Source organism: Danio rerio, chromosome 13 (assembly GCF_052040795.2).
Source record: "Danio rerio strain M-AB ecotype USA chromosome 13, GRCz13ab, whole genome shotgun sequence".
Lineage (NCBI taxonomy): Eukaryota > Metazoa > Chordata > Actinopteri > Cypriniformes > Danionidae > Danio > Danio rerio.
The window spans coordinates 24,179,105-24,203,565 of record NC_141033.1 but is presented as its reverse complement, the minus strand read 5'-3'; the positions used below and the strand labels follow the sequence as shown (position 1 = coordinate 24,203,565).

Here is a 24,461-nt window from a genome sequence, read left to right as displayed (position 1 = left end):
AAGCCCTCCTGTGCAATTTGAATTCTTTAACAAAAAAAAAAAAAAAAATCAAGAGCAGTTTTAAATGGAAAAAAGATTGTTGAACATGTTTAAACACAATAGCTTTATAAACCCATTACTAATATCTACTTTCTTATTTTTTTCTTTGCTATGATGACATAACAGTTTACTAGTTTTTTTGCAAGATAATAATATTCAGCTTTAAGTGCAATTAAAAGGCTTGGTCATTTAGGTTATAGGCAGGTCCGTTTTTTTTTAGTCATCAGACAAAAGTGGTTTGTTCTGAAGCCAATTGAATATTATATTATCAGGGTTCACTCTATGCTATACTTTTGTTGCTTGTTTAAATTACCTAATTATTCATTCATACATTTTCTTTTCGGCTTAGTCCCTTTATTAATCTGGGGCGCCACAGCAGAATGAACCACCAACTTATCCAGCACATGTTTTACGCAGCAGATGCCCTTCCAGCTGCAACCCATCTCTGGGAAACATCTATACACACTCATCCACTTTAAGTCATTTAAGTCATGACAATTTAACTTACCCAATTCACCCGTGCCGCATGTCTTTGGACTGTGGGTTAAACCAGAGCCCCTGGAGGAAACCAACGCGAACGCCAACACAGAAACGCCAACTGACCCAGCTGAGGCTCAAATCAGCATCCTTCTTGCTGTGAGGCGACAGCACTACCTACTGCGCCACTGTGTGACCCAAATTACCTAATTATGTTAAACTGAAACAACACAATTCTTGAGATTTCGTTGGGACAACTTATTTGTTTTGTGTTCAACCTACTTAAATTTCTAAAAACTTAACTCCTTAGTTCAAATTGATGGTGTGGAACCCAGAATTGTTACAGTGTTTCATAATATTTACCATAAAACTGCTTTTATTGCAGCCAAACCGAAATGAAATAGAAGAAATATTTTAAAAGAAATACTGTGAAAATATTCTTGCTTTGTTAAATATCACTTGGGAAATATTTGAAAAATAATTAGGCTAGTTGGCTAGTTTCAGCTTGGCGCAAGAGTCGTTTTGACGTTTTGCGCCAGGCTGTTTAAATAGCAAATGCGTTTGCACTCATATGGTGTTCTGATCTAAAAAGGAAGGCGTATTGAGGTGCATTGCATTGGCGTTGCTATTTTGAGAAACTATAATAGATTTTTCAATAGACCAGAACAAAGCTTGTCTATTGTCCAGCGCAGAGCGCGTTAGTTGTGCGCCTCACTTACACATTGCTTAATACACACAAGATGTAGAGCAATACGCAAATATCTTTACATATAAAAAATAATTTAAATATTAAGGATATATATTGGATATAAATAGAATATATATATATATATATATATATATATATATATATATATATATATATATATATATATATATATATATATATATGTATATATATATATATATATATATATATATATATATATATATATATATATATATATATCCTATTTTCATTTTGGTTTGGCTGCAATAAAAGCAGTTTTATGGTAAATATTATGAAACACTGTAACAATTCTGGGATCCACACCATCAATTTGAACTAAGGAGTTACGTTTTTAGAAATTTAAGTGGGTTGAACACAAAACAAATAAGTTGTCTCAACGAAATCTCAAGAATTGTGTTGTTTCAGTTTAACATAATTAGGTAATTTGGGTCACACAGTGGCGCAGTAGGTAGTGCTGTCGCCTCACAGCAAGAAGGACGCTGATTTGAGCTTCGGCTGGGTCAGTTGGCGTTTCTGTGTTGGCGTTCGCGTCGGTTTCCTCCAGGGGCTCTGGTTTCCCCCGCAGTTTGGTTGCATATATATATATATATATATATATATATATATATATATATATATATATATATATATATATATATATATATATATATATATATATATATATATATATATATATATGATATAAATATAAAGGATTAAAATATTATATAACATTTTTTTTTTCTAGCCTACATAAATATAAAAACCATACTTTCATGCCTTCTTCATCTCGGGGGGATTTTTTAGTTTATTCATAACAATTTACTTTTGTATAATGTTATTATTATTAGCAGTATTATTTATTATATCCATATGTATATTTGTTTTATTAAAAACAAGCTTAGATTTGCCCACCTGTCAGGTTTTAAACCATATGGGGCACAGCATGTGGCGCGACGCAACTGACTCTTAAAAGGAATGGGAAATGAGACTCTAATTGGTTTATTCTCAAAACACACCTATAACTTATTAAGAAAATAAGCTCAACCCTTATAGACCATGCGCCACAGTGCAAAGCGGATTTTTCCGTCCTTATATTAGCAAAAGTGGATTCTGACACGCTCTTAATGCGTTTGCGCCCTGCGCTTTGAACTTTCTGCATGGATCAAAATAGAGCCCTTAATGTTTCATAAGAAGGCTAACAATTTTGTCTTCAAGCAGCGGAGCTTTTATTATGCCACAGTGCACAGCTTCCAGCTTATCCAATCATGTGAAAAAGATGTAGCGCTGTTTTGCCAAACTAAATATATTTAAGCGTTCTGCTATAGTAATGCTCTGTGCTATCTAATAAAACACACAACATATTAAAGCGTCTTTGGTGTTCCTATGTTTCCCATAAAAACTTATTTTTCATCTAACTTCTTCTTCTGAAACTCTCTACGTTCTTAAGCATAATAAAATAACACTGTTCAAGAGGGTTTGGATATTTTAATGAGCAAAGTCTTACATAATATGCCTTTATTTAATTCATTAGTTACAAAAATTTTCACAATTGTAAACAATTTTTGATTTTTAGGAATTTGCCAACAACCTTGTCAAATGTACCAGTTTGTGAGTACATTCAACATGTCTAGAATGTATTCACGGCATAATTGGACTAATTATAACTTAGTATAACAGTATATCTCTGATGTCTAAAACGGACCATGGTCTAGTCCTGCTAGACTAAATAAAGATAACTGGCTAGCACAATATTTTGAAGAAACAACATTTGTACATATTTTTTTGTATCTGTTCATCTTTTTCAAGCGTTACTTCTGAAAATGGTATACAGGTATGCATTTTGGTTGCTTTGTATCATTTAGACACAACAAGAATATTTTTCATAAATATGGAAATTCTGTCATAGTTTCAAACCCGTTTTAGCTACTTTCTACTGTTCAACACAAAAGAAGATATTTCGAAGAATGCTTAGAACTGGTAGCCACTGCCTTCCAAAGTAGATGTTGTGGTCACACTGGTTTTCAATGGCCTTTATTAATGTCCAAATAATTTTTGTGTGTGTGTTCAACAGAAAAATAAATTCCTAAAGGGTTGGAACCATTTAATGGTGAGTAAAGTTTCATTTTTGCTTGATCTGTAAATATAAAACTCATACTGCAAAACCATAACCACCATAAATATGACTGCATGAGAGAAGGCATTGAGTAGAGCTCACCCTGGTGGCAGTCACAGTAAGCCCACCCGACGGCTCCAGACTTCTGTCTGAAGAAGCACCAGGGGTTGGATTCACGGTCAGGGTTTCTGCAGTGGTTGTGGTCCCCCAGCCCACGCTTCGGGTACTGAAGCATGTAGTCTGGAAATTCAGTCCATTTCAGACAGGAAAAGCCAGTGTCGGTCTGAGACACAGATCCGTTGTAATAACCCAGCTCAGTGAAGCCCTCAGAGCAGGACAGAGGCCCTATGGGAAACACATCTTTAGTTCAATTCAGCATTCAATTTCTTTGAAAAAAACACCTCCACAAAGCATAAAAGGACAAGTCAATGCAGTGCCATATAAAGGATTTTGGGATGAAAAAGAAGCATGACCTAGACCTTTTTTTTTTTAAAGCGGCAGGGATGCAGGCTGAAGGTGGTCTTATTATTATTATATATAGTTTTTGTAGTGGTTTCTGTATCAGTGAAGCCCCTAGAGTGCCTCTTCTGGATGTAGTCCAGTGTGAGATACTAATGATGTCTTTACTGCAGTGTAGACCCGCTGTGATGAGTCACACATCCAAACCTGACATGCAGTGATGCACAATCTGTGAGTGTGATAGTATAACTTTTTTATTATTAATTAATAACCAAAAACTACAAATAAAATAATGAACAAATGCTTTTTTTTATTTATAGAATTAATTATTATTATAAATGTAAAAATCGTAATAAATAACAATGAAAAAAATGGATCGATCACTGAAAATTAAATGGATTTACAACTTTTTAAAGTAAGTTGTAGCAAACAATTTTTATGTGCTGAATTTAAACAAACCAATTAAGTTGAACATTAAAAATGTGTTAGTTTGTTTAAATATGGCCCATTTAAATTGTTTGCAACCACTTACCTAAAAAATTGTAATTTTTTTTCAGTTTACATCCTGTCAGGAACATTTAGCACAATGATTTGATTATATATTAAAAGACTTTTAAAAGAAGTTTTTTAAGACTATTAAAGCTTTTAAAACTATTAAAAGAATTATTAATCCCCCTTTGAATTTTTTTCTTTTTCAAATATTTCCCAAATAATGTTTAACAGAGCAAGGGAATTTTCACAGTATGTCTGACTTTTTCTTTTATTTCGGCTGTAATAAAATCAGATATAATTTAGAAAAAAACATTTTAAGGTTAAAATTATTAGCCCCTTTAAGCTGTATTTTTTTTCGATAGTCTAAAGACCAAACCATCATTATACAATAACTTGCCTAATTACCCTAACCGGCCTAGTTAACCTAATTAACCTAGTTAAGTTTTTAAATGTCACGTTAAGCTGTATAAAAGTCATGAAAAAAATATCTAGTAAAATATTGTTTACTGTCATCATGGCGATAATAAAAAAAAAATCAGTGATTAGAAATTAGTTATTAAAACTATTTTGTTTAGAAAAATCTTCTCTCCGTTAAACATAAATTGGGGAAAAAAATAAACAGGGGGCTAATAATTCTGACTTCAACTGTATTTTTAAATATTTATATTTTGCATTTTGATCAGTTGTCAGCAAAAAGTTTTAATCATTTAAAATATACGCAGTAATACAATTACATGTGATGTTTTAGTATGACACAAATATGACAATTTACAGACAGGTTACAATGGATTATTTCAACCATTTTTACATTTTATTTTAACAAAAATTATTTGAAACATTAAAGTAAACATTTTAATTGCATTTAATCTGCTTTATATTTGTATAAAATCTAATATATGTTTATTTTGATGCACGCTAAATATTTTTATTTACTTTTATTCTAAAAAATGAAAACTTACACTTTTGGGGTTTAGCATAATTTAATAACATCCCTATGGTCTGTCCTTGTTCATATTGTGATGTAAATCCTTGTATTACTAAGATGTCACCACAAGTATTTTAATACCAGTAAATTTTGACCTTGTGGGGACTTTTTTTTTGGTCCCCATGAGCAAAATGATTCATAAATCACACAGAATGAAGTATTTTGAAAATGTCAAAATTCAGATTGTTTCCTGTGAGCTGGGTTTGGGGTAGGGAATAAACAGTTTATACAGTATTAAAATTGTTATGTCTATTTAAGGTCTCCATAAAGATATCTGTATCAACTGTATGTGATAAGTGTGTGCATTAAGTACAAGGCCACACTGCAAATTTCTAAACAAATTGCATTAACAAAACAATTCTGATTGCAAATATTTTTTACTTTCTTGCATCTGTCAATTGGGAAGACTGATTTTCCAAATGATTTTAGTCAAGGACATTAAAACATTGTGACTTTGGGGCATGGTGATCAAATCATGTGATCTAGCAAGTCTAAGTAGCGGGCAGTCAGAATCACAGTAGCAATGACAATCCAATTTCATGCTTTGCTGTAGGCTGCTGTATTATTTGCAAGCGTATAACAATCATTTATACAGTGATTTATAACAAATAAGCTGTATTCTTATGCGGTTCCACATATGCTGCTAGTCATTTCATTACTTCATTAGAGTAGAGATGGAAAAAGTGCTGGGCTTTGTGCCCACCGTCTCAGCTAAAGTCTTAAATATTCTCAGACAAGAGACAGATGTTAAATCCATCCACCTAGACAAAAGAAGCACATTTAAACAGAACTAGTTTTTTTCTCAATAGGTGCTTTAGAGGCTTTTATAAAAGGAAATTAAATGAAATACTAGAAGACACACTTTAAAGAAATTAAAGGTTTACTGATAGCATAGTAACTTCAGTTTAAATCAAAGATTAGTATAGGCAAGTATAACAGTTTCACCAAAGGGAAACCACAAATACATATCAAAATGGTAATATGTTGGATAATCATCATGTGCTTGCTCTCAGAGAGAGACCAGTGTGTCCTTGTCTCTCTTTAGAAACAGTTGCTAAACCCTCAGGGATTTCATACCCCAAGCATCATGAGACAAAATGCATGCAAACGTGACGCCAGAAAGGTATTTACACCTGTACGCATATTTAAATCTATACCCAGAGGACACATAGCCTAACCCTGTCTCTGCTTGTGTAGATTGATTTAGCATTGGCTTATTGAGCTGAGGCCATGCACTTTAACACTGATGGCCAAGATAAGCATGCTGGAGCCAAAGCATCACTGAAACTCTATTACGTCCTGCTATTCTGTCTACATTATTCCAAACGTAACTGTAAACAAAGCACTGAAACAGAACTATCATTCTGGATCTTAATAAACTGCACGTTTATCATCAGGGAACAGTATTGAATTTCCAATCTGAGTTGTTTTTAACCTTCATCTATTATGCCTGTCTTGATTTTAATTAGCCCGAGGGAGCAACAGAGGATGCCTGACATTTATCAAAGGAAAAGTCTCTTGATAATTGTAGATTTTTTTTTACTTTGGATGAACAAACTAATCATGAATCTGTGCTCCTTTATTACTAGGCATGTATGTGTGATTCACTGATTATTAATATTGAATGCATGAACAGACACATTACATTCACAGTGTTTCTACACACATTCAGGATAATGTTATTTTTTGTGATGTCTATGTTGCTCTGTGGATCCAAATATACATTGAAATATACTTTCATGTGAATAATCTTCTAGATGATGCTTTGCTTTACTTTACTTGAAATAGTAAATGCTAACAAATTACTGCATGCATTATGATAGATCTATTAAAAAAACATATTTGACTGTTTTTCTTTTCTTAAAATGGCTTAACTTGAAGTGCTGTAAATAAAAATTGGGGAATTTATAAAGTACCTTAAAAAAATTCCCTAATTTTTATTTGATAGGATATTGTTGCCATATGGCAAGTACTCAGTTGATTTGAGTCCTCTTTATTTATTGGGTGTTACTGTGCTCAAATTGCTTCGTTAACTCAAATGGATTAAGTTCACAGTACTCATTATGGTTAGTTTTTGAACTTAAATGGTTTGTTGCAATCAGTTTCCTCAAACGGTTTGAATTACCTAAACTATTTTGGATTTTACAGTGTACTATAATAACATACATCAGATTCCAGAATAAGTGTCTGCAGTAAGGCTGATGTTGATGGTTATGTAAGTGTTGATATGAGGTGTAAGTGATGACTTACTCCTGATATATTTGAAAATATTTGCTATTATTATTAATGAACAGTAAAGTCTAAATAACGGCAATTCTGACTTAACTCATTTCAACTCATAAAAATACCATAGTGAGTTTAGTCAGGTTGCAGGAATGCTGTTATCACCAGAATATCACATGGTTGGAAAAGTTTATCAGCCAATCAGATTCCAGAACCAGACAGAACTGTTGTGTGTATAAGCTGTGTATAATATACACGTATACATATAATTATATTTATAAATGACCTCTAGAATCTTTTTAAGTATCATAACTTGACATGTGTAGACCATGTATTTATACATTAAACTCTTTGCAATAGTAATCGCTTCTTGCACACATTCATGCCTTGTCTCGTGAGAGCTCATGTTTCACGCTGTATGTCTGTCTGTACATACAGTAAAGCAATTTGCTGAAATAGCATCAGGGTAGAGTTCCAGTCATATTTCTCATGGTGTCACAGTTATAGACCATGATAAAAGACGACCAACAAGACTCCTGGTGGTATCACAAGAGACTAAATATAAGTGGTTTAACGACTGGCCTGTGTAAAATAAATCTGCAGATGAGGCAATCATAGAGGAATCTCACACTGCCTCAGCATGAACCAGGAGTAGGTTGACGGTTCTATGGGAAGACTGAGTATATTTCAGCATCCTGCCCTAAGGATGACAGTGTACAAACCTGTCCAGGCTTGGAAGGCAAGCAATGCAATAAAGTTCACAGAATATGAATATGACACGTGCAGTGTGTAAAACCAGTGGGGCATTCAATCTCGAATTAGCTACTCCTCGAAACCCATCAGTGCAGCAGTTGTTTCACATCCATTCACTGTCATCAGTAAGTGTTTGTGCTTCACTCATATTACAAGCATATTGAATATTAGGTTTCTCTCCACAGAAATTTTGTCTAAGAAGAGATTGTTGTGGTTGATTTTTTTTTTTTACTCTGCCAGAGGGCACCATTGATAAGTAAATTTCTTGACAGACGAGTGGTTTTGCATTGGTTAATTTTGTATTAGATATAGTGCCAAGTTGGGATGTGGTTATTGCCATTGAAAGAGATGCTCCTTTAACTGAACAAAATCAGCGACATTTCAGCAGCAACCAATAATGATTACAACTTAAATGGCATAATTAAATTAATCAAGGAAATGTTCACACCTAATAGATGAATCCCCAATCTCCAATTGTTTACATCTTTACTTAAAGTAATACCTAATTTAAAGATTGCATCTCAAAAGTCTTTTAAAATAATTTTTTTACCCAACCAATATTAAAAAACTTCTTTAGATTGTTTCATAATAGTCAATGCAACATTTTTTCTTACAATATCTGAAATGGTTGGTTCAAGGGATCTGTCTCTGTAAACCCCTACTTTCTGAAAGTCTACTCTGGTTCAGATTGGTCAAAAGACCAGGGGTGTCAAACTCCAAACTGTCAAACTGTGTTCAGGAAGGTGGCGTAGCCCTGCACAGTTTACTTCCAACCACATAAAGATGTCCCATAAAAATATCAGATAAAGACACAGAGAGCTCTACTGTGCAGAGCTGAGTTTGACACCTGTGTAATTAGACTGTTATCATTGGTCTACCACCCATGTAGTGTGAACTCGGCAAAACAGGATGCATCAGAAACCAACTGCCTAATGCATATCTGAGATTTGGTGTAGATGAGCAATTCCAGCGTTATGAATGTGAAATGTACAGTTAAAACCTTAAACATAAATTCACAGAGAGAAAGTATATGTTAACAATATATTGAAACATCTGCAGATGTATAAACATGTTTATATTTTCCAAAACTATTAACCACAGAGTTATGAGATCAGAAAAATCATCAATCTAAAACATATTTTCTGTTTTAAATAAGGAAAATAAACATGGTTATAGATGTTTCAGACATACTTTGCAGAAATTCTGTGAATGAAACCGCACTGGTTTTGCTGTAGCATACTGTAAAATACAAGTCTACACAAAAACACTTAGAAAGGATTTCGCTTTTTGGTGAAAACTTGACTTTTTTTCATGGCAAGGTTGACATTTGCATGGAATTGCTCAGATACTGTTTGTAGGCAGCCAGTTAGGACCATAGGATTTTTCAGGCAATACTCAACAAACGCATAATAAAAAAAACCTAAAACACAGAGACTTGTGACCTACCTGAGCTCTGTAGTGTATTCAGGTGCACAGCACGCTGTCCTGCCTATGAAGACAAAGTAGAAACAAAAAGTTTGTCTTTAACTAATAACAAAAGAAGAAGATAAAAATAAGTTTTTTAGACATACACTGAACCACTGTTTGAAGTGCTATGGTAAATAAATGTATTATCATTTGGTGTTGTTTTGATATTGGCATATTGTAATATATACAATACAGTGGGGGAATTGAATTGAATTTAAAGTATTGAACAAGTCATGATTTTCCTGGGAATGACAGCTTAGAGACGTCTCACGTATGGAGAATGAAGTCACATACATTGATCAGGTGTGATTTTTTTTTTCACAGACTTCAACAGAGTGTAAAAATCTTGGTTCTGTGGGTCTGGTCTATCAAATCTGATTTTTAATTTGTATTTTTTTTTATTCGATTCAAGTCAGGTGATTGGCTGGACCATTCTACAGCTTGATTTTCTTTCTCTCAAAGCATTTGTGAGTTTGCTTGACTGTGTTTTAGATCATTGTCTTGCTGAAATGTCCACCCTGGTTTCATCTTCATCATCCTGATAATGTAGATGTTGCACTGAAGCAGCTGATATTCATTAACACCAATGGTTTAAAACTCAGTTCCTGGAGAGCCACAGGTCTGAACAGTTTAGCTCCAACCACCTCAAACTCACACCTCTCTAGTAGTCTTGAACACCTTGATTAGTTGGATCAGCTGAGTTTGATTAGGGTTGGAGCAAAACTGTGCAGAGCTTCGGCACTCCAGGAACTGAGTTTGAGATTTACACTGATGAAGGGCAGATGGTTGCTGAATATCTGAGTGATTTCTGCTGCTGTCTGGACTTTCACTGCCTTTTTTTACACCTCTCTTTCTTCAAGTGTTCAATACTTTACACTGTGCCATTTCATTTTATTACACATAACTTCATTTGTAAACTAATTAGTTGTGTTTTCTTGGCATATATTGATTTCTTTGTTTTTTTTTTTGACAAAAATAGTGATGTGTGCAATACTTATTTTACCCACTGTACATACTAAAAGTACTATGGCATGACAATTTGACACCATTAGGGTACCATTTTCTTTTTTGTAAGAACATGAAAAATAAATCTAGTGAGCAATAACATAGACATAAATTAGTATGTTAACAGAGACCTATTTTAGGTTCACGTGATTTGAACAGATCGGTGGTATATGTTTTGATGTTTTTGATCTTAGTATGCAGCTGCCATCCTTAGTCAGAGGTTTTCTCCCTGGAGGAAGGTTATCAAAGGTATCCGTTTCGTTTACGACGGGAAAATGTCACATAAAGACACAAGTTAACAGTGTGGAGCAGCTTTGCTTTAGCAGTGCTTCAGCTTAGATCAAAGCACACTTTCATTACCATCAAGCCATTAGACTGCTACTGTGTGAGTGTGATGAAGGCAATGAACTTTTCTCTTATCCTGACTACAGTGAAAGACAGGACAGCATGCTTGCCGTGCAAACAAGTTGTAAATACAAATGAGATGCAATTTCCTCAAACCTTCAGACTTCAGTAAGACATCTATCTATCTATCTATCTATCTATCTATCTATCTATCTATCTATCTATCTATCTATCTATCTATCTATCTATCTATCTATCTATCTATCTATCTATCTATCTATCTATCTATCTATCTATCTATCTATCTATCTATCTATCTATCTATCTATCTATCTATCATGGCTGGAAGATAAAGCAGTATACCGGATAATTGGACAATCTTAATAGATGTTTTTTTATCCCATATATACATTATACCACAACATGTAAATAAGTGGGTGTGGCTAACTTATGTGCAGTGTGTTTGTGTGGGTGAGTCAGGGGAATCCCCTTCATCTGAAACTAAGGGAAAGGTTGGTAATTTGTCAAAAAACACTTGTATATTTATATTTTCATTTTACAGATTTTCCTGTTATGCAGGCGGCATTTATTTCATACCTGTTAAAATGTGTATGGAGGAATGTTTATAATGATGAATTTGTCCACACAACTGTGAAAAGAAGTGACAGTGGAAAGCATGCAGTGGAATTTGTTGTTATGGAAAGGGTAATCCAAGTTCATATTTTATCTACCATATTTATCAAGATCCAAATAAAGGGAAAGGGTAATGCAATTATGTTAAATGCTTTTATTTTAAAGTATTTACATTTATTTATTATATAATGTCATTTTTGTTTATTGTTTTTCAGAATAACTGGACTATATAAATAACTATTCTTTAAAATACATTTTTGAATACTTTGGTGTTTTGTTTTTTAACATCACAGTCTGAAAGTCCCACCTTCATTACTTTCGCCTAATTAAGCCTGCAACATTTGAGTGTATGAATAAAATGTCCAACAGTGCTCTGTCAAGTAAGTTTATTTTTTTTAGGTATTTTTAGTGCACTTTTGGGTTTAAAACCTCCCGAATGGCATGTATATACACAAATTGGGGTAAAAGAACAACAACAGGGAAGTGATTAAAGTCTGCATGAACTGGAAGTTCTTGTCGACTTAATTCGACACATTTCCAACTGAAATGGAATACTAAATAGCGGGTCAGAGTTTGATTATAGCCTATATCTCCTGCTCACCACCTCTCACTCACAGAGAAAGAAAATGTTCAGAAGGAGTGTTTGATACCAATATTCTGCCTATAAATCAACATCAACCTGATGTCTTAAGAGACTTTTTTAGTTACTTAAATTTTTTATTATTATTTAAAGCAGACCATTTTAAATGTGATGTAAGTTAAGTGTTCACCTCAAAGACAGAAAACTTACAAAGTAAATTATGTCATGATTTCACATGGACTTCTGCCCAAGCCAACACACTCACAAAGAAATGCTATCCCAGAGTGGAAGCAATAGTCTGCTCTGGATATGTAAAGCTTAAGTTAATATATTTTCTGAAATCATGAAGAAGTTAAGATATATTGTGTCCTGTTTTGTTATTTTAGTAATATATCTGCTGATCAGTTTAAAATAAAAATTTTAGCCTCTTCTCAGTTTGTCTGGCAAGGTCAGATATCAGACTGAAGATTATTTTAAATCAGATAAAGCAACCCTGTGTTGGTTTAACAGTTTTATTTTTTATTTTATAAGGATTAAATCTGTATTGTTTATTATCTGGCAATGATATATTACCTTAAATATTTATATAATAAAACAGCAATTAATTACACTACGTAAAAATGACATTAATTGCTTTCAACATATGGAAACAGATTCATAAGGGACTTATTTGCATATGCAGGGCCCTCATTACTGTTTCTCGTGATTATTTATATCCTTTAAAGGGCTATAATGAGGGCAAAGTACAACTCAACCACTAAAATGAACAATAAGTGCAGCAAAAGATAAAGCCGTAATTATACCACACACTTTCACGTGATTCAAGACGTTAATGTAACACACAGTAGCATTAAGTGACCGCGGCGCCAAAGCGTTAACACGCACCAGAATTTATTCGCGTGTCGACTTGCAGTCTATCTACTAAAATTAACATTAGGAATGCATATCATATTATAGTCAAGTAAACATTTAAAATGATATATTTATTGTGTGCCGTTTACAAACTCGACCTGTGAACTCCTTCAATACCCAGTTACGTCAGGAGTTTTTCCATCATATGCTTCAGTATAAATCACAGCCAGTTTGACTGTTTGTGGTCTGACTGAAACAAATGTCAGCAAAGCAAACTGCGTTTACATACCTCGCCGTAAACTCCGACAGAGAAACCAAAGACAGCAGCGATAGAGAGAATCCCTCTGATATCCATCCTGTCATTGACTGTCCGTCCAGCACAACTGTCCCATCATCGCTGTCCGCGGTCATACGGACTAAAAGTGGGACGCCTTCGCGCCTCAGAATGTTTAGAAATGTTTGTTACAACCAAAAAAACAAAAACATTTTCAGAAAAAAAGCAAGCAATGTTGTGTAAAAGTTCTAAAAGTCCAGCGACTGGATTGACACCCCTCTCATGTTGAGGTCTGCGTGCACTGTGAGGTGACGCTACTGAGAGAGAAGAGACGCCGCTCCGGCAGCCTCGACCAGCACACACTACAGATCATTACAGGGCATAAAGATTAGAGTAGAGAGGCTGTGCCTTACGGCAAGCCGTTTTAACAGTTTGTGACTTTTAATTATATTTCGTATGTGTTGGTTAAGTATTTATTAAGATGGCCAATACATGTCAATGTTGACCATCATAGTCATAATGGTATAAACATTTTTGCATTATAGGTTATGAAAATACAAAAACTACATTATTATTGGGTGGACAAAGTAAAAGATGGGAAAAATAATAAAGATAATATGATTGACAGCTATTTAGCGAATAAATAGTTTAACATTATTACAGGGTTCATAAACCTATTACAAAAATTCCATGACTTTTCCACAACTTTAAAGTAAATTTTCATGACCTAATGTTTCATGTAAAGTCTACATAGACTTGGTAAGGAAAACAAAGCACGTTCAAATTTATTACGGCATATCATAAAAAACGCAACAATCTATTTAGTTTATTTTAAATACATTTTCATTTAGAATTGATTTAGATAATGCTTACAGCACTAATAATGTGAGAGCCTGTTTTTGGCCAAAGACAGAAAAGAAGTAAGGACAACTAACCTATATTCAAGTATACAGATATTTGTTCAACTAATTACCATGACAAAACTTTGTGGGGTTTTCTGTTTTTCCAAAACTTGTCCTGGCTTGGAAAATGCCATGTCAAAATATCATGACTTTTCCAGGTTTTCCATGACCGTATGAACCTTGTTATTAGCATAATTCACTACATAACATGGGCCATAGATTTCGTAACTGGCATGTTTTCTTATACCCAAGAGAAGCAAAAAAAAAAAATAAATAAATAATAATAATAATAATAAAATAAATAAATAAATGTTGACTTTAAGTTGGGAACAACAGACACATATTCTCTCGGACTTCTCAAATTATTCAGTCTATGCCCAAAGCATGTCCCTGATTTCCAAATCCACGAATAACACCTAAATGATACATCTTTTTTTTCTAAATCTGTCACACTGTAATCATTTATTTAGTTTTCTGACAAAAAAATAGTGTTTTAATTAGTTTTCCTTTAGCAGCAATGCATTTTAATGGATTTAATGGGCATTTTCATTTAAAATATTTAAAAGGCCAATCAGATGTAATGAGATTAAAAGAAGTATCAAAGGTCCACTTCTAAGAATCAGTGGAGCAGATCAAAATGAATAAATGCGAATCAGCTCCCAATTCACCAATACATAACATAGTTTCATAATTTCCACAAGTGTGTGTTCTGTTTTTATAAACAAATTGAAAACAGGTTAATCAAATTGAAAAAAAAAATCCAGTTTTTATCTCCATAAAATTGAATGAATATCTGAATAACTCAACAGACCCTCACCCTTGTTCAACCAACCAAAAATGAGCCTAAAGCTTAAAAACAAAACACAGACCTTTTGCAGTCACATTGCAAATATGAAACAGGCAGTCAAAGAATTCCTGCTCTTATCCATAACTCCTGAAAGCTCCCAAACATGGGACAAAGGGCACATGTTGATAAGCTGGATATTATTAACCACTTGGACAAATAAATTATTATTTTGAACAATCTTAGCTTTCACCAATTTCATTTTAAATCCCAGAGCCTAAAGCTCGCCTTGTTCTATATTGTTCACCTGTGTACACAGACACTTGAATGCACCTCATTCCACATTGTTCGGCATTCAATAGAAGTCAACAATTACCTCAATCCCTTACTCATAACTGAATAAAAGATCAAAGTCTTCTTTAAACCCCACCACAAATAAACACATTATTCAAACGATTAACATAAGTCATCTATGCTGTAACTCATTCAGTTTACTGGGCGATCAGTTTACTTCTAGATACATAAAGAGAAACATCCATAACATTCAATCTTGCAAAGAGGGGAATTGTTGAACCATTGATTTGATGCAAACAGCCATGTTTATTTGGCAAAAAAAATGAATCACATATCAGGGAGCTATAAGAAAACAAACAAAAAGAAATGATAAAAGTTTGCTTTCTCTTATCAGATGCTCAGAGGTGTGGCTGCATTGCTTGGCATTCATCCACACTCTGTTCTGGGGTGTTAATCTGGTTTATACTCACGTTATAGGGATTGGAAACTGGAATGGCTTACTTTATATAGTGAATAAGACACATTAAGTTAAAAGGTCTTCCCTTTAGCCACCTTGAAGTAATTGAAATGAAATCTCTGAGACATTTATTTGGTTGATTATGTGAGCCATTAGCTATTTTAGTTCAGCTTAGATCAAAGTATTTCGGGCTGTTCATTGTTACTAGACTGATTTCAGAAGTTTGTTCTGTTGACAACTGTCCAAAAGCTGAAAAATGTTGTGACTAAATAACACGGCATTTCCTTTGGGGCTTAAACACATTAAACTGTAGATAATCAGCCCAAGGAAATGGTGGGCAGTGTTATCACAGGATGGCCATGGTTAAACTGCATTAAGGGAACTAAACCATGGTCATACAGTGTTTCAAATCACGTCAGTCAAAACATGAAAACTATCATCGGAAAAGAACGTGTATTGTTTATTTTTAGATATGCTTATAAATACGTCATTTTGATCTTTAGGCAAGGCTCTCTCAGACAACACTGATTTACTTTGTAATGGTATGTAACTCGATCCAGCACTGAGTACTTCTGCCTTGATCTCAATTTTCTGATAATTGAGAATGGCTGAGACTAATTATATTGTGGACGCAACATGAAACAGGAAGGAAAATTGTTAAATAAATAAACCACCAGGTTTCACAGGTCACAGCTCAGTTATGCAGAGGAGATGTAGAAAAATAAAACCAAAAACCAATTCAATAGATGTTAGATTAGAGGCCAAGGTGAATTTTACGTGAATGAAAACGAGGCTGTGCGGGATAGACTTACAGTCTTTACAATGGCACACAATGTAGAAAGGTCCTAGATCTCACAGAATTTTCAAAACCATTTTATGGAGATTTTGTTTGCTTGAAGTTTAATGAACAGAATAATCCATTGAACACACTGTACTTCAGTCCCACACATCCTCATTTTAATTAATGTCAGAAATTAAACATGCCACTAATGCTCTAATTAAAAACACTGAAATTATCTGAGGAAGCAATTTAAACATTAATAACAGATTCTGATTATAGAGGGCATTACTAAAAAACAAAATCTGTTATCATGCACTTGTCACTGACATTGTTTCAACTGTTGAACACACAACATGATATGAGACCGAGTAAATGAAGAGAGATTTACACTCACTGGCCACTTTATTAGGTACACCTGTCCAACTGCACGTTGATGCAAATTTCTAAGCAGCCAATCACATGGCAGCAACTCAATGCATTTAGGCATGTAGACATGGTCAAGACAATTTGCTGCAGTTCAAACAGAGCATCAAAATGGGGAAGAAAGGTGATTTAAGTAACTTTGAAAGTGACATTGTTGTTGGTGCCAGACGGGCTGGTCTGAGTATTTCCGAAACTGCAAATTTACTAGGATTTTCATGCACAAACATCTCTAGGGGTTTGCAGAGAATGGTCAGAAAAAGAGAAAATATCCAGTAAGGGGCAGTTCTGTGGGCGCAAATGCCTTGTTGATGCCAGAGGAGAAAGGCCAGACTGGTTCGAGCTAATAGAAAGGCAACAGTAACTCAAAAATTTGCATCATAGATGTGCAGCCAACAAATCTGCAGCAACTGTGTGATGCTGTCATTTCAATATGGACCAAAATGTCTGAGAAATATTTCCAGTACCTTGTTGAATTTATGCCATGAAGTATTAAAGCAGTTCTGAAGAAAAAAGTGGTCCAACCTAGTACTAGTAAGGTATACCTAATAAAGTGGCCGGTGAGTGTATATTCTTGGTAGACCCTCAATTTATGTAAACAAAAGAAACAGTTTTCATACTTTGTACCATTTTAATGGAATGACTTACAGGAGTGCAGTCAGGAAATTGTATCAATCTCCAGAAGAGCTTTCAAACCCTTATGAATGCAGCTTATTTGCTTTGCGTGCACCTGCTGATGTGTTTTTGGCAGAGTTTGAGTCCCAGTGACAGTTTCATTGCTGTTTTTCAGTAAAGCTTTCCACACCCCTTTCTCATCAATTGGCTGGCCCAGTGCACTCAGACTAAAGTCCCCATTAACAGAGCTCAAATAATAAAAATGTCCTTTCTTTGATTAATCTATGAAACTGCACTTTTAGATCAGACTTCCCTGGTTGGGAAATCGTTTCAATAAAGTGTTGACTTCCTCAGGCAAAAGTCGACCTGCCTTCCTTCCTTGGTTCCTCATCTTCGCCTGTAGAAAATGAAATTAAGAAACAATGTTAAATTAAAATAATCACTGCTCTTTAGCAGCAATTTATACCCAATAAATGTTTTTTTTTCCATCTGGTACAAAGCTGCACTTTACAATTGAATTGGATTTGATAACACGTAGGCAACACTGAATACAGATGCAAATATTTTAAACTTATACACTTTTAGAGGTAGTTAAAAATACATTTTTAATTGCTGTTGTATCGAAAATACTCATGTGGTCAAATGTGTTTAAACAGCTACAACTAAACCACCTCTTTTCTGTTGTTAACCCTCAAACTGTAATTAGAGTTTGAGATGAAGAACCATATAAGCGCATATTTTCAAATTTTGAGTAATTCGATTTCTTTTATTTGGATTGGGAACATTATGTTATATATTTTTATTTTACTTGAAGATAGACAACAAAGCTTTTAAGAAGATAACATTTTTCAGTTTCAGTATTAAACATCAGTAGGGTTAGGATTTTATTCTCCTTTTCGATTCAAATATGGTTTCCCAGCATCCCTCAAAGCCTTCCTTACCATGACCTTCCATTTGATAATGTCGGCTCTCTATTTATTACTGAGGATTTGCCTTTTAATATCGGCATCTCTGTTCTTCATAGTGGACATAAATGTTTTTTCCGCGTGAAGCTATTTCTAAATACAAAGTTCACACATACAAATAATGTCACATGGTTCTTTTATTGTTTATTTTTTGGACATATATGGTTGTTTGTCGCTCGCACTCAATTGTGTATTTGGGGTCTATATGACCCCAACAACTTAAACTGTAATAGTAAAAAATATATATACATTTAACCTACACAAATTATATGTCTTTTGTTTACTTCTCCGCTTTACATTGATGGTGTGTTTGGGAAGATACAAAATTTTTACCCACTTTACCACAAAAATCCTCAACTACACCTTTCCGCTGTATGTGAAATATTACATTTACTTCGGTTTGGTCTCTATTTCAGAGATCACAACAGCTGAAGGAACCGCCAACTATTCCAGCACATGTTTTAAGCCGCGGATGACCGAGTATCTGCAGCGCATGTCTTTGGACTGTGGAGGAAACCGGAGCAGCCGGAGGAAACCCACACCAACACAGGGACAACATGCTAACTCCACACAGAAATGCCAACTGGCCCAGCGGGGACTCAAACCAGTGACCTTCTTGCTGTGAAATAACCACTGAGCCACTGAGTATGAAATATTACATTTTTATGGGAAAAAATCAGTTCAAAAAGTATGTTTCAAAATGTAAATTTATTTAAGTTGTTTTTGGATATTGATCTATGTGTTAGGTGTAGAATTCTGCTATCTGTTGGTTAGTGATGAACTTTAAAGAGCTACAGTTTACAAAAGCCATGCCAGTCTGTGTTTGTAAGTCAGCGAGTATGAATTTTTTATTGTACATTTGTGCTCTAGTACCAGGTCTTCATTTATGATTGGAAATTTTTAGATTTATTGATTGCCTTTTTTGTTTAAAAAAAAAAAAAATCCATTTCTCAATTATTTCAATTGAGGTCATATATTTTTACATACCTTCAGGAAGATAATGATGAAATGTCTTACAAAACCTTGTTTTAATAAGATAAAAGGAAGCATTTTTAATAAGAAGAAGTTGACTGGGGTCAAGTATACACCTTTGAATCTGAATTTGGTGGTTAAAGGTGCAGTGGTTGATTGTCTTCAGAAACCTTTTTTTGTGCTGGTTGAAAGTCTCTTCACATTACAATAGTAATGAAGTAAATGATCTAAATGTATTATTTTATTCAGGGTAAAACACAAGACTAAAAATTGTTCATCCAATTAAAATTTGTCAGGCCAACAATTCCCATAATTCTGGTAAGTAGCCCAAACAAATGTAGATTTGTACATCTGCCCACCCTTTCACGGTGATCCATGAAGTATTAGTTTTAGACAGGTTATGTTTTAAAAGTATTTTAGTCATGCAAAGCCATGTAGATTCTGTTGTTTTTCCAATAGGTTATATACACAGAAGTGATGTTCAGCCACTGAAATCTCCCGGCGAAAGATTGATGTGACTATTTCAGTTTCATAAGGGTCCTTTTAAAGCATCTGTAATCTGTAGATTTTATTTAGTTTAACAAAACAAAAGTAAATAGCGCTCTCCGCCTAGTCTGTTTTACTGAGGTGAAGTTGGTTTTATATTCACATTGGTTAAATTTTGAACATTGACGTCGAAATGTAGGCTCGCACGGATCGACCCAACTATTGATCCAGAATGTGATAGGTGTCATTTGGGTTTAGGTACTTTAACCCATATGTTTTGGACATGCCCAGCTCTTTCCTCATTTTGGGGCTCAGTATTTCAGTCTCTTTCAGCCATTACTTCTATAGATATAACACCATCACCCATTATTGGCCTGTTTGGCGTGATGCCGGATAATTATGCATTACCCACTTACCTTTTAAACTTCGTGGCCTTTCTTACTTTGCTTGCTAGGCGTGTCATTTTATTATACTGGAAGAACCCTCAGCCACCCTCGCATGTACGGTGGCTGAAAGATGTTTTGTATTTTGTAAAACTAGAGAAGATTAGATATTCCCTTCAAAGACCTAACAGAACATTTGCCAAAATTTGGGATGCCCTTTCTTTATATGTTAAAACTCTTCAGCTGGATCTAGACTGATCACCTCAACTTTTGATCACAATAGTACATCAGTTTGAAATCTTTCATCACTCGAAATGTAACATTTGAGATTACTGTATAAATGTAGACATCTGCCTCGCATTAATTGTTTATTTTATTTTATTATTATCTTCTTTTTTATTTTAATTTATTTATTCACTTTTTTATCAATATGTTATTTGTATTTATATTTATACATTTTTTTCTATTATTATTTATGTAAGGGTTGTTTGATATGTTTGTAAAATGGAAAAATGTTAAATAAATCATTAAAAAAAAAAAAAAAAAATTTTGAACATTGACAACCTGTGACACGGTTCATATATTTATATGGACGTTATAACAAGTTTTGCTTGCTACAGAACTAAAAACGTGCTGGATACAATACAGTTTTTCATTCGAAATTGTAGTATTATAAAGTGCTATATAAAGTTTTCTAACTGCCAATTGACATGATCTAGTGGGTTCTCTAATGTCATCTTTATGGTGCACGTTCCTGATTTCAGGAGGCATGGCTTCGGACGGCAGGGGAGGAACTGTGTTTCAAAGATATTATGCTAACACAAAGCATTTTGGCAGATCACCTACTGCACCTTTAAGCTAATTCTTAATAGAGGATTTAAACATTGCCATGTGAAATTCTAAATTTAGTTTGATAGCAGAAAATTTTAAAAAGTGGGATCTTCTCAAGGTGTCTGTAGCATTTTCCTTTTTGTACTTCACATTCATATGCAAATGGCAGGCATTTTTTGCAATACTAGATTGAAAGATCAGGAAAAGTTGCATACATACATCCCATAAACTTTTAAATGTCAAAAAGAAATGTCAAGTGAAAGTGGGAATGTGTCTCTGTGGTTACAGGTAATCTCAATCAGAGCACAATACAAGGTAAAATAAGCATTTGAACTAAACGAACACTCTTATTCTGTAGAGGGAGATAGCAATAGAAACATGATCCCGCTAGATGCGTGTGGATGCTGTAAACACGGAAACAACAGATGAACAAAAATAAATGTCAAGCAGGAAACAGCACTGCAAACTGGGAAGTCTGTTCGCCATAACCAGGAAATGGCAGAGAAAAATTAGCTGGCTGTTCATGCTAATTGCTCATTCCTATGCATTCATCAAAATCATGTTAATTATGGCCATTGAACTGCTTGTCAGCAGGTTGTTTAAAAGAGGATATCCTGAGGACAGTGAGTTGCTGTCTGCAGTACCTTTTCGACACATGTGTAGAAAGCGGTGACTTCTTGAGGGCAGAATGCATTGTTAAAGTCGTTCTGTTTCCAGCAAGCCATAAGCAATGACATCTCTGTAACGCACGTGGCCTCTGTAACAAAGATAGTGTATCACCATGAAGGGTTTAACAAAATAAAACATTTCAATATTGCTAAATAAGAAGTAACATCAAACTTACAATAATTTAATAAAAAAAGTAGTCATTGATATATTGAATTACTCCAATACTTGGAATTCAAGACCCCCACCCCTCATTAAAAAATGATAAAAAACAAACAAACATCACACCTTTACAAATAAAACCTCATCAGTGTTGAGATGAAAATAATATTAACTTTTACTTTGAAATAAACAGTTTCATGGCGCAGTAGGTTGGCAAGAAGGTTGCTGGTTCGAGCCTCAGCCGGGTCAGTTGGCATTTCTGTGTGAAGTTTGCATGTTCTCCCTGCGTTTGCGTGGGTTTCCCCCGGGTGCTCTGGTTTCCCCCACTGTCTCATGACATGTGGTACAGGTGAATTGGGTAGACTAAAATTGTCCGTAGTGTATGTGTGGATGTTTCCCAGAAATGTGTTGCAGCTTAAAGGGCATCCACTGCATAAAACATATGCTGGATAAGTTGGAGGTTCATTCCACTGTGGTGACCCCGGAATAATAAAGGGACTAAGCTGAAAAGAAAATGAATGAATAAATTCTGTTTCATAATAATGTCATGATACTGTTGTTGACATATGAAGATTAAATATTTCAAAGGAATGCAAAAACTGAGGAGGCTCCTGTGTGACCAACTGTTTGTTGTGTATTTTAAATGCACTCATCCCTTTATTTTTGTGGTTATAATAACAAAAGATGGATGCCAGTTGACCATGTCATTGTAAAAGCAAGCCATATCATATTGTAAGGCGCTTTAACTTGTCTAAAGCTGCCCTCAGTCAGGTTGTGGTAAATTTGACTTTTTGCAGTCAAACCTCTAATTCAGAGATACTCAAACTAGGGCCCGCAGGCCAAAATTGGCCCATGGTAACCTTTGATTTGGTTGCCATCCCATCTAAAATGAGAGGAAGAATGATGAAGACGGTTTTGAGATTATCATTTGAAAGTTATTGTAACCTTTTGTTTGTTTGTTTTATTGTTAAAAGCTAACTGAAATTAAATCTTTCAATTAAATATTGTAAATCAGTCAGATTTAGTTTAAATGTACGCACTGTCACATAGTGGATGGAGGACAATGCAGAGACATTGGTGAGTAAATCAAGGCAAAGGCAGATGCTTGACTAGTGTATTCAGCATTGAACTCTACTGTTGACTGTTATGTTTTTATTGCAATAAGTTATCATTTTAAAGGTTATACTACATTAGTTAACATGAATTAAAGTAAGGTTTTCTAATAATTTTTTAATATTATGAAATAAATTAGGAAATGACTCAAGGTCAAGGTCATGTAATATAGTTTTTAATTAACTTCGGCCCACGGCTCATAATGATATTTGGTTTTTGGACCATTATACGAAAAGGTTTGAGCACCTCTGCTCTAATTGGTAAATGTAAGAAAATTTGAATATGATCATTTACTGGACTGAATGCTTACATGTCATTTCCCAGACTTCACCTAATGCAATGGGAAACATCACCTTTCCCACTCAGAATTCCCACTATAGATCTCTGATTATGAAACTAAGCATTTAAACATCCCATTGGGAGGGAAGGATGGCATGAAAAGGTATATTATATGTACTGAATGTACTACACTGCAACAAAAGCAAAACATACTGTATACACATATTAGCTGACGTTCTGGCTATACAAAGAACTGCAATCAATGATATAGCTTTCCTGAAGAAAATGCGTTTTCCCCCTTGACTGTTTCCAACGTAGTATTCTTCCATAAGCCTAATTATACAGTACATGATTACAAGGAATTATATCGCCAGGAATTATTAGCTGAAAAAGATGTTTGCAAATATTTTCCCAAATTACCTTAGATATTCAACACTTCGACAAAGGATAAATGAATACATACAGAGGTAATTAAAAAACCTGAGGTAAATACTGTAAATGTTGTAAAACAACAAAAAGTTAGCACAGCAATCTGCTTACTGCACATCATTAAACCATCAAGAGACTTAATAACACCAAACGATTTGTGAATATATATATATCAATACATGTTAAATAAAGAAGTTCTGACCTCCTTTCGTCATTTTACGCATAGGGACCTCATTTTTGAGCACCAGGGGTTTTGTAGCTTTAAGTGCAGGTCTTCCATTCTGTCTGCTCAACAGCCTAGAAACCTTCTCCTGAATCGCAGATCCGCTCATTGTCTTGCTATGATGCCTCCTCGAGAGACGGTAACTTTACAATAATTAAATAACTGAGAGAATCGCAGCCTTATAAAAGAACACTCCAAACGACACACTAAAATGTCATTGCTAAATACTTCACGTCCTCATGTGTACGTCGCCATTTTGTGCCATAAAGCGTTCTGTACCGTTGTTATGG

General features: G+C 34.4%; 2 protein-coding genes across 2 annotated transcripts in view; both read right to left on the bottom strand.

Moving 5' to 3' along the window:
• si:ch211-51a6.2 overlaps positions 1-13,773 on the bottom strand; it is a 38,732-nt gene extending 24,959 nt beyond the window's left edge. The window contains exons 1-3 of the mRNA XM_087279190.1: positions 13,425-13,773; positions 9,700-9,742; positions 3,444-3,686 (exon numbers count right to left, since the gene is read on the bottom strand). Of these exons, the coding sequence (XP_087135316.1) occupies positions 3,444-3,686; positions 9,700-9,742; positions 13,425-13,490 (352 nt within the window). The 5' untranslated portion in view covers positions 13,491-13,773. The remainder of the gene's footprint in view (positions 1-3,443; positions 3,687-9,699; positions 9,743-13,424) is intronic.
• A 3,012-nt stretch (positions 13,774-16,785) lies between these two features.
• On the bottom strand, positions 16,786-24,436 carry chchd1 (coiled-coil-helix-coiled-coil-helix domain containing 1). Its single transcript, NM_001082814.1, is given in 3 exon segments — positions 16,786-18,059; positions 21,944-22,056; positions 24,151-24,436. Coding segments are annotated over 3 exon segments (342 nt in total). The 5' UTR covers positions 24,281-24,436; the 3' UTR covers positions 16,786-17,960.
• Positions 24,437-24,461: the final 25 nt, after the last annotated feature.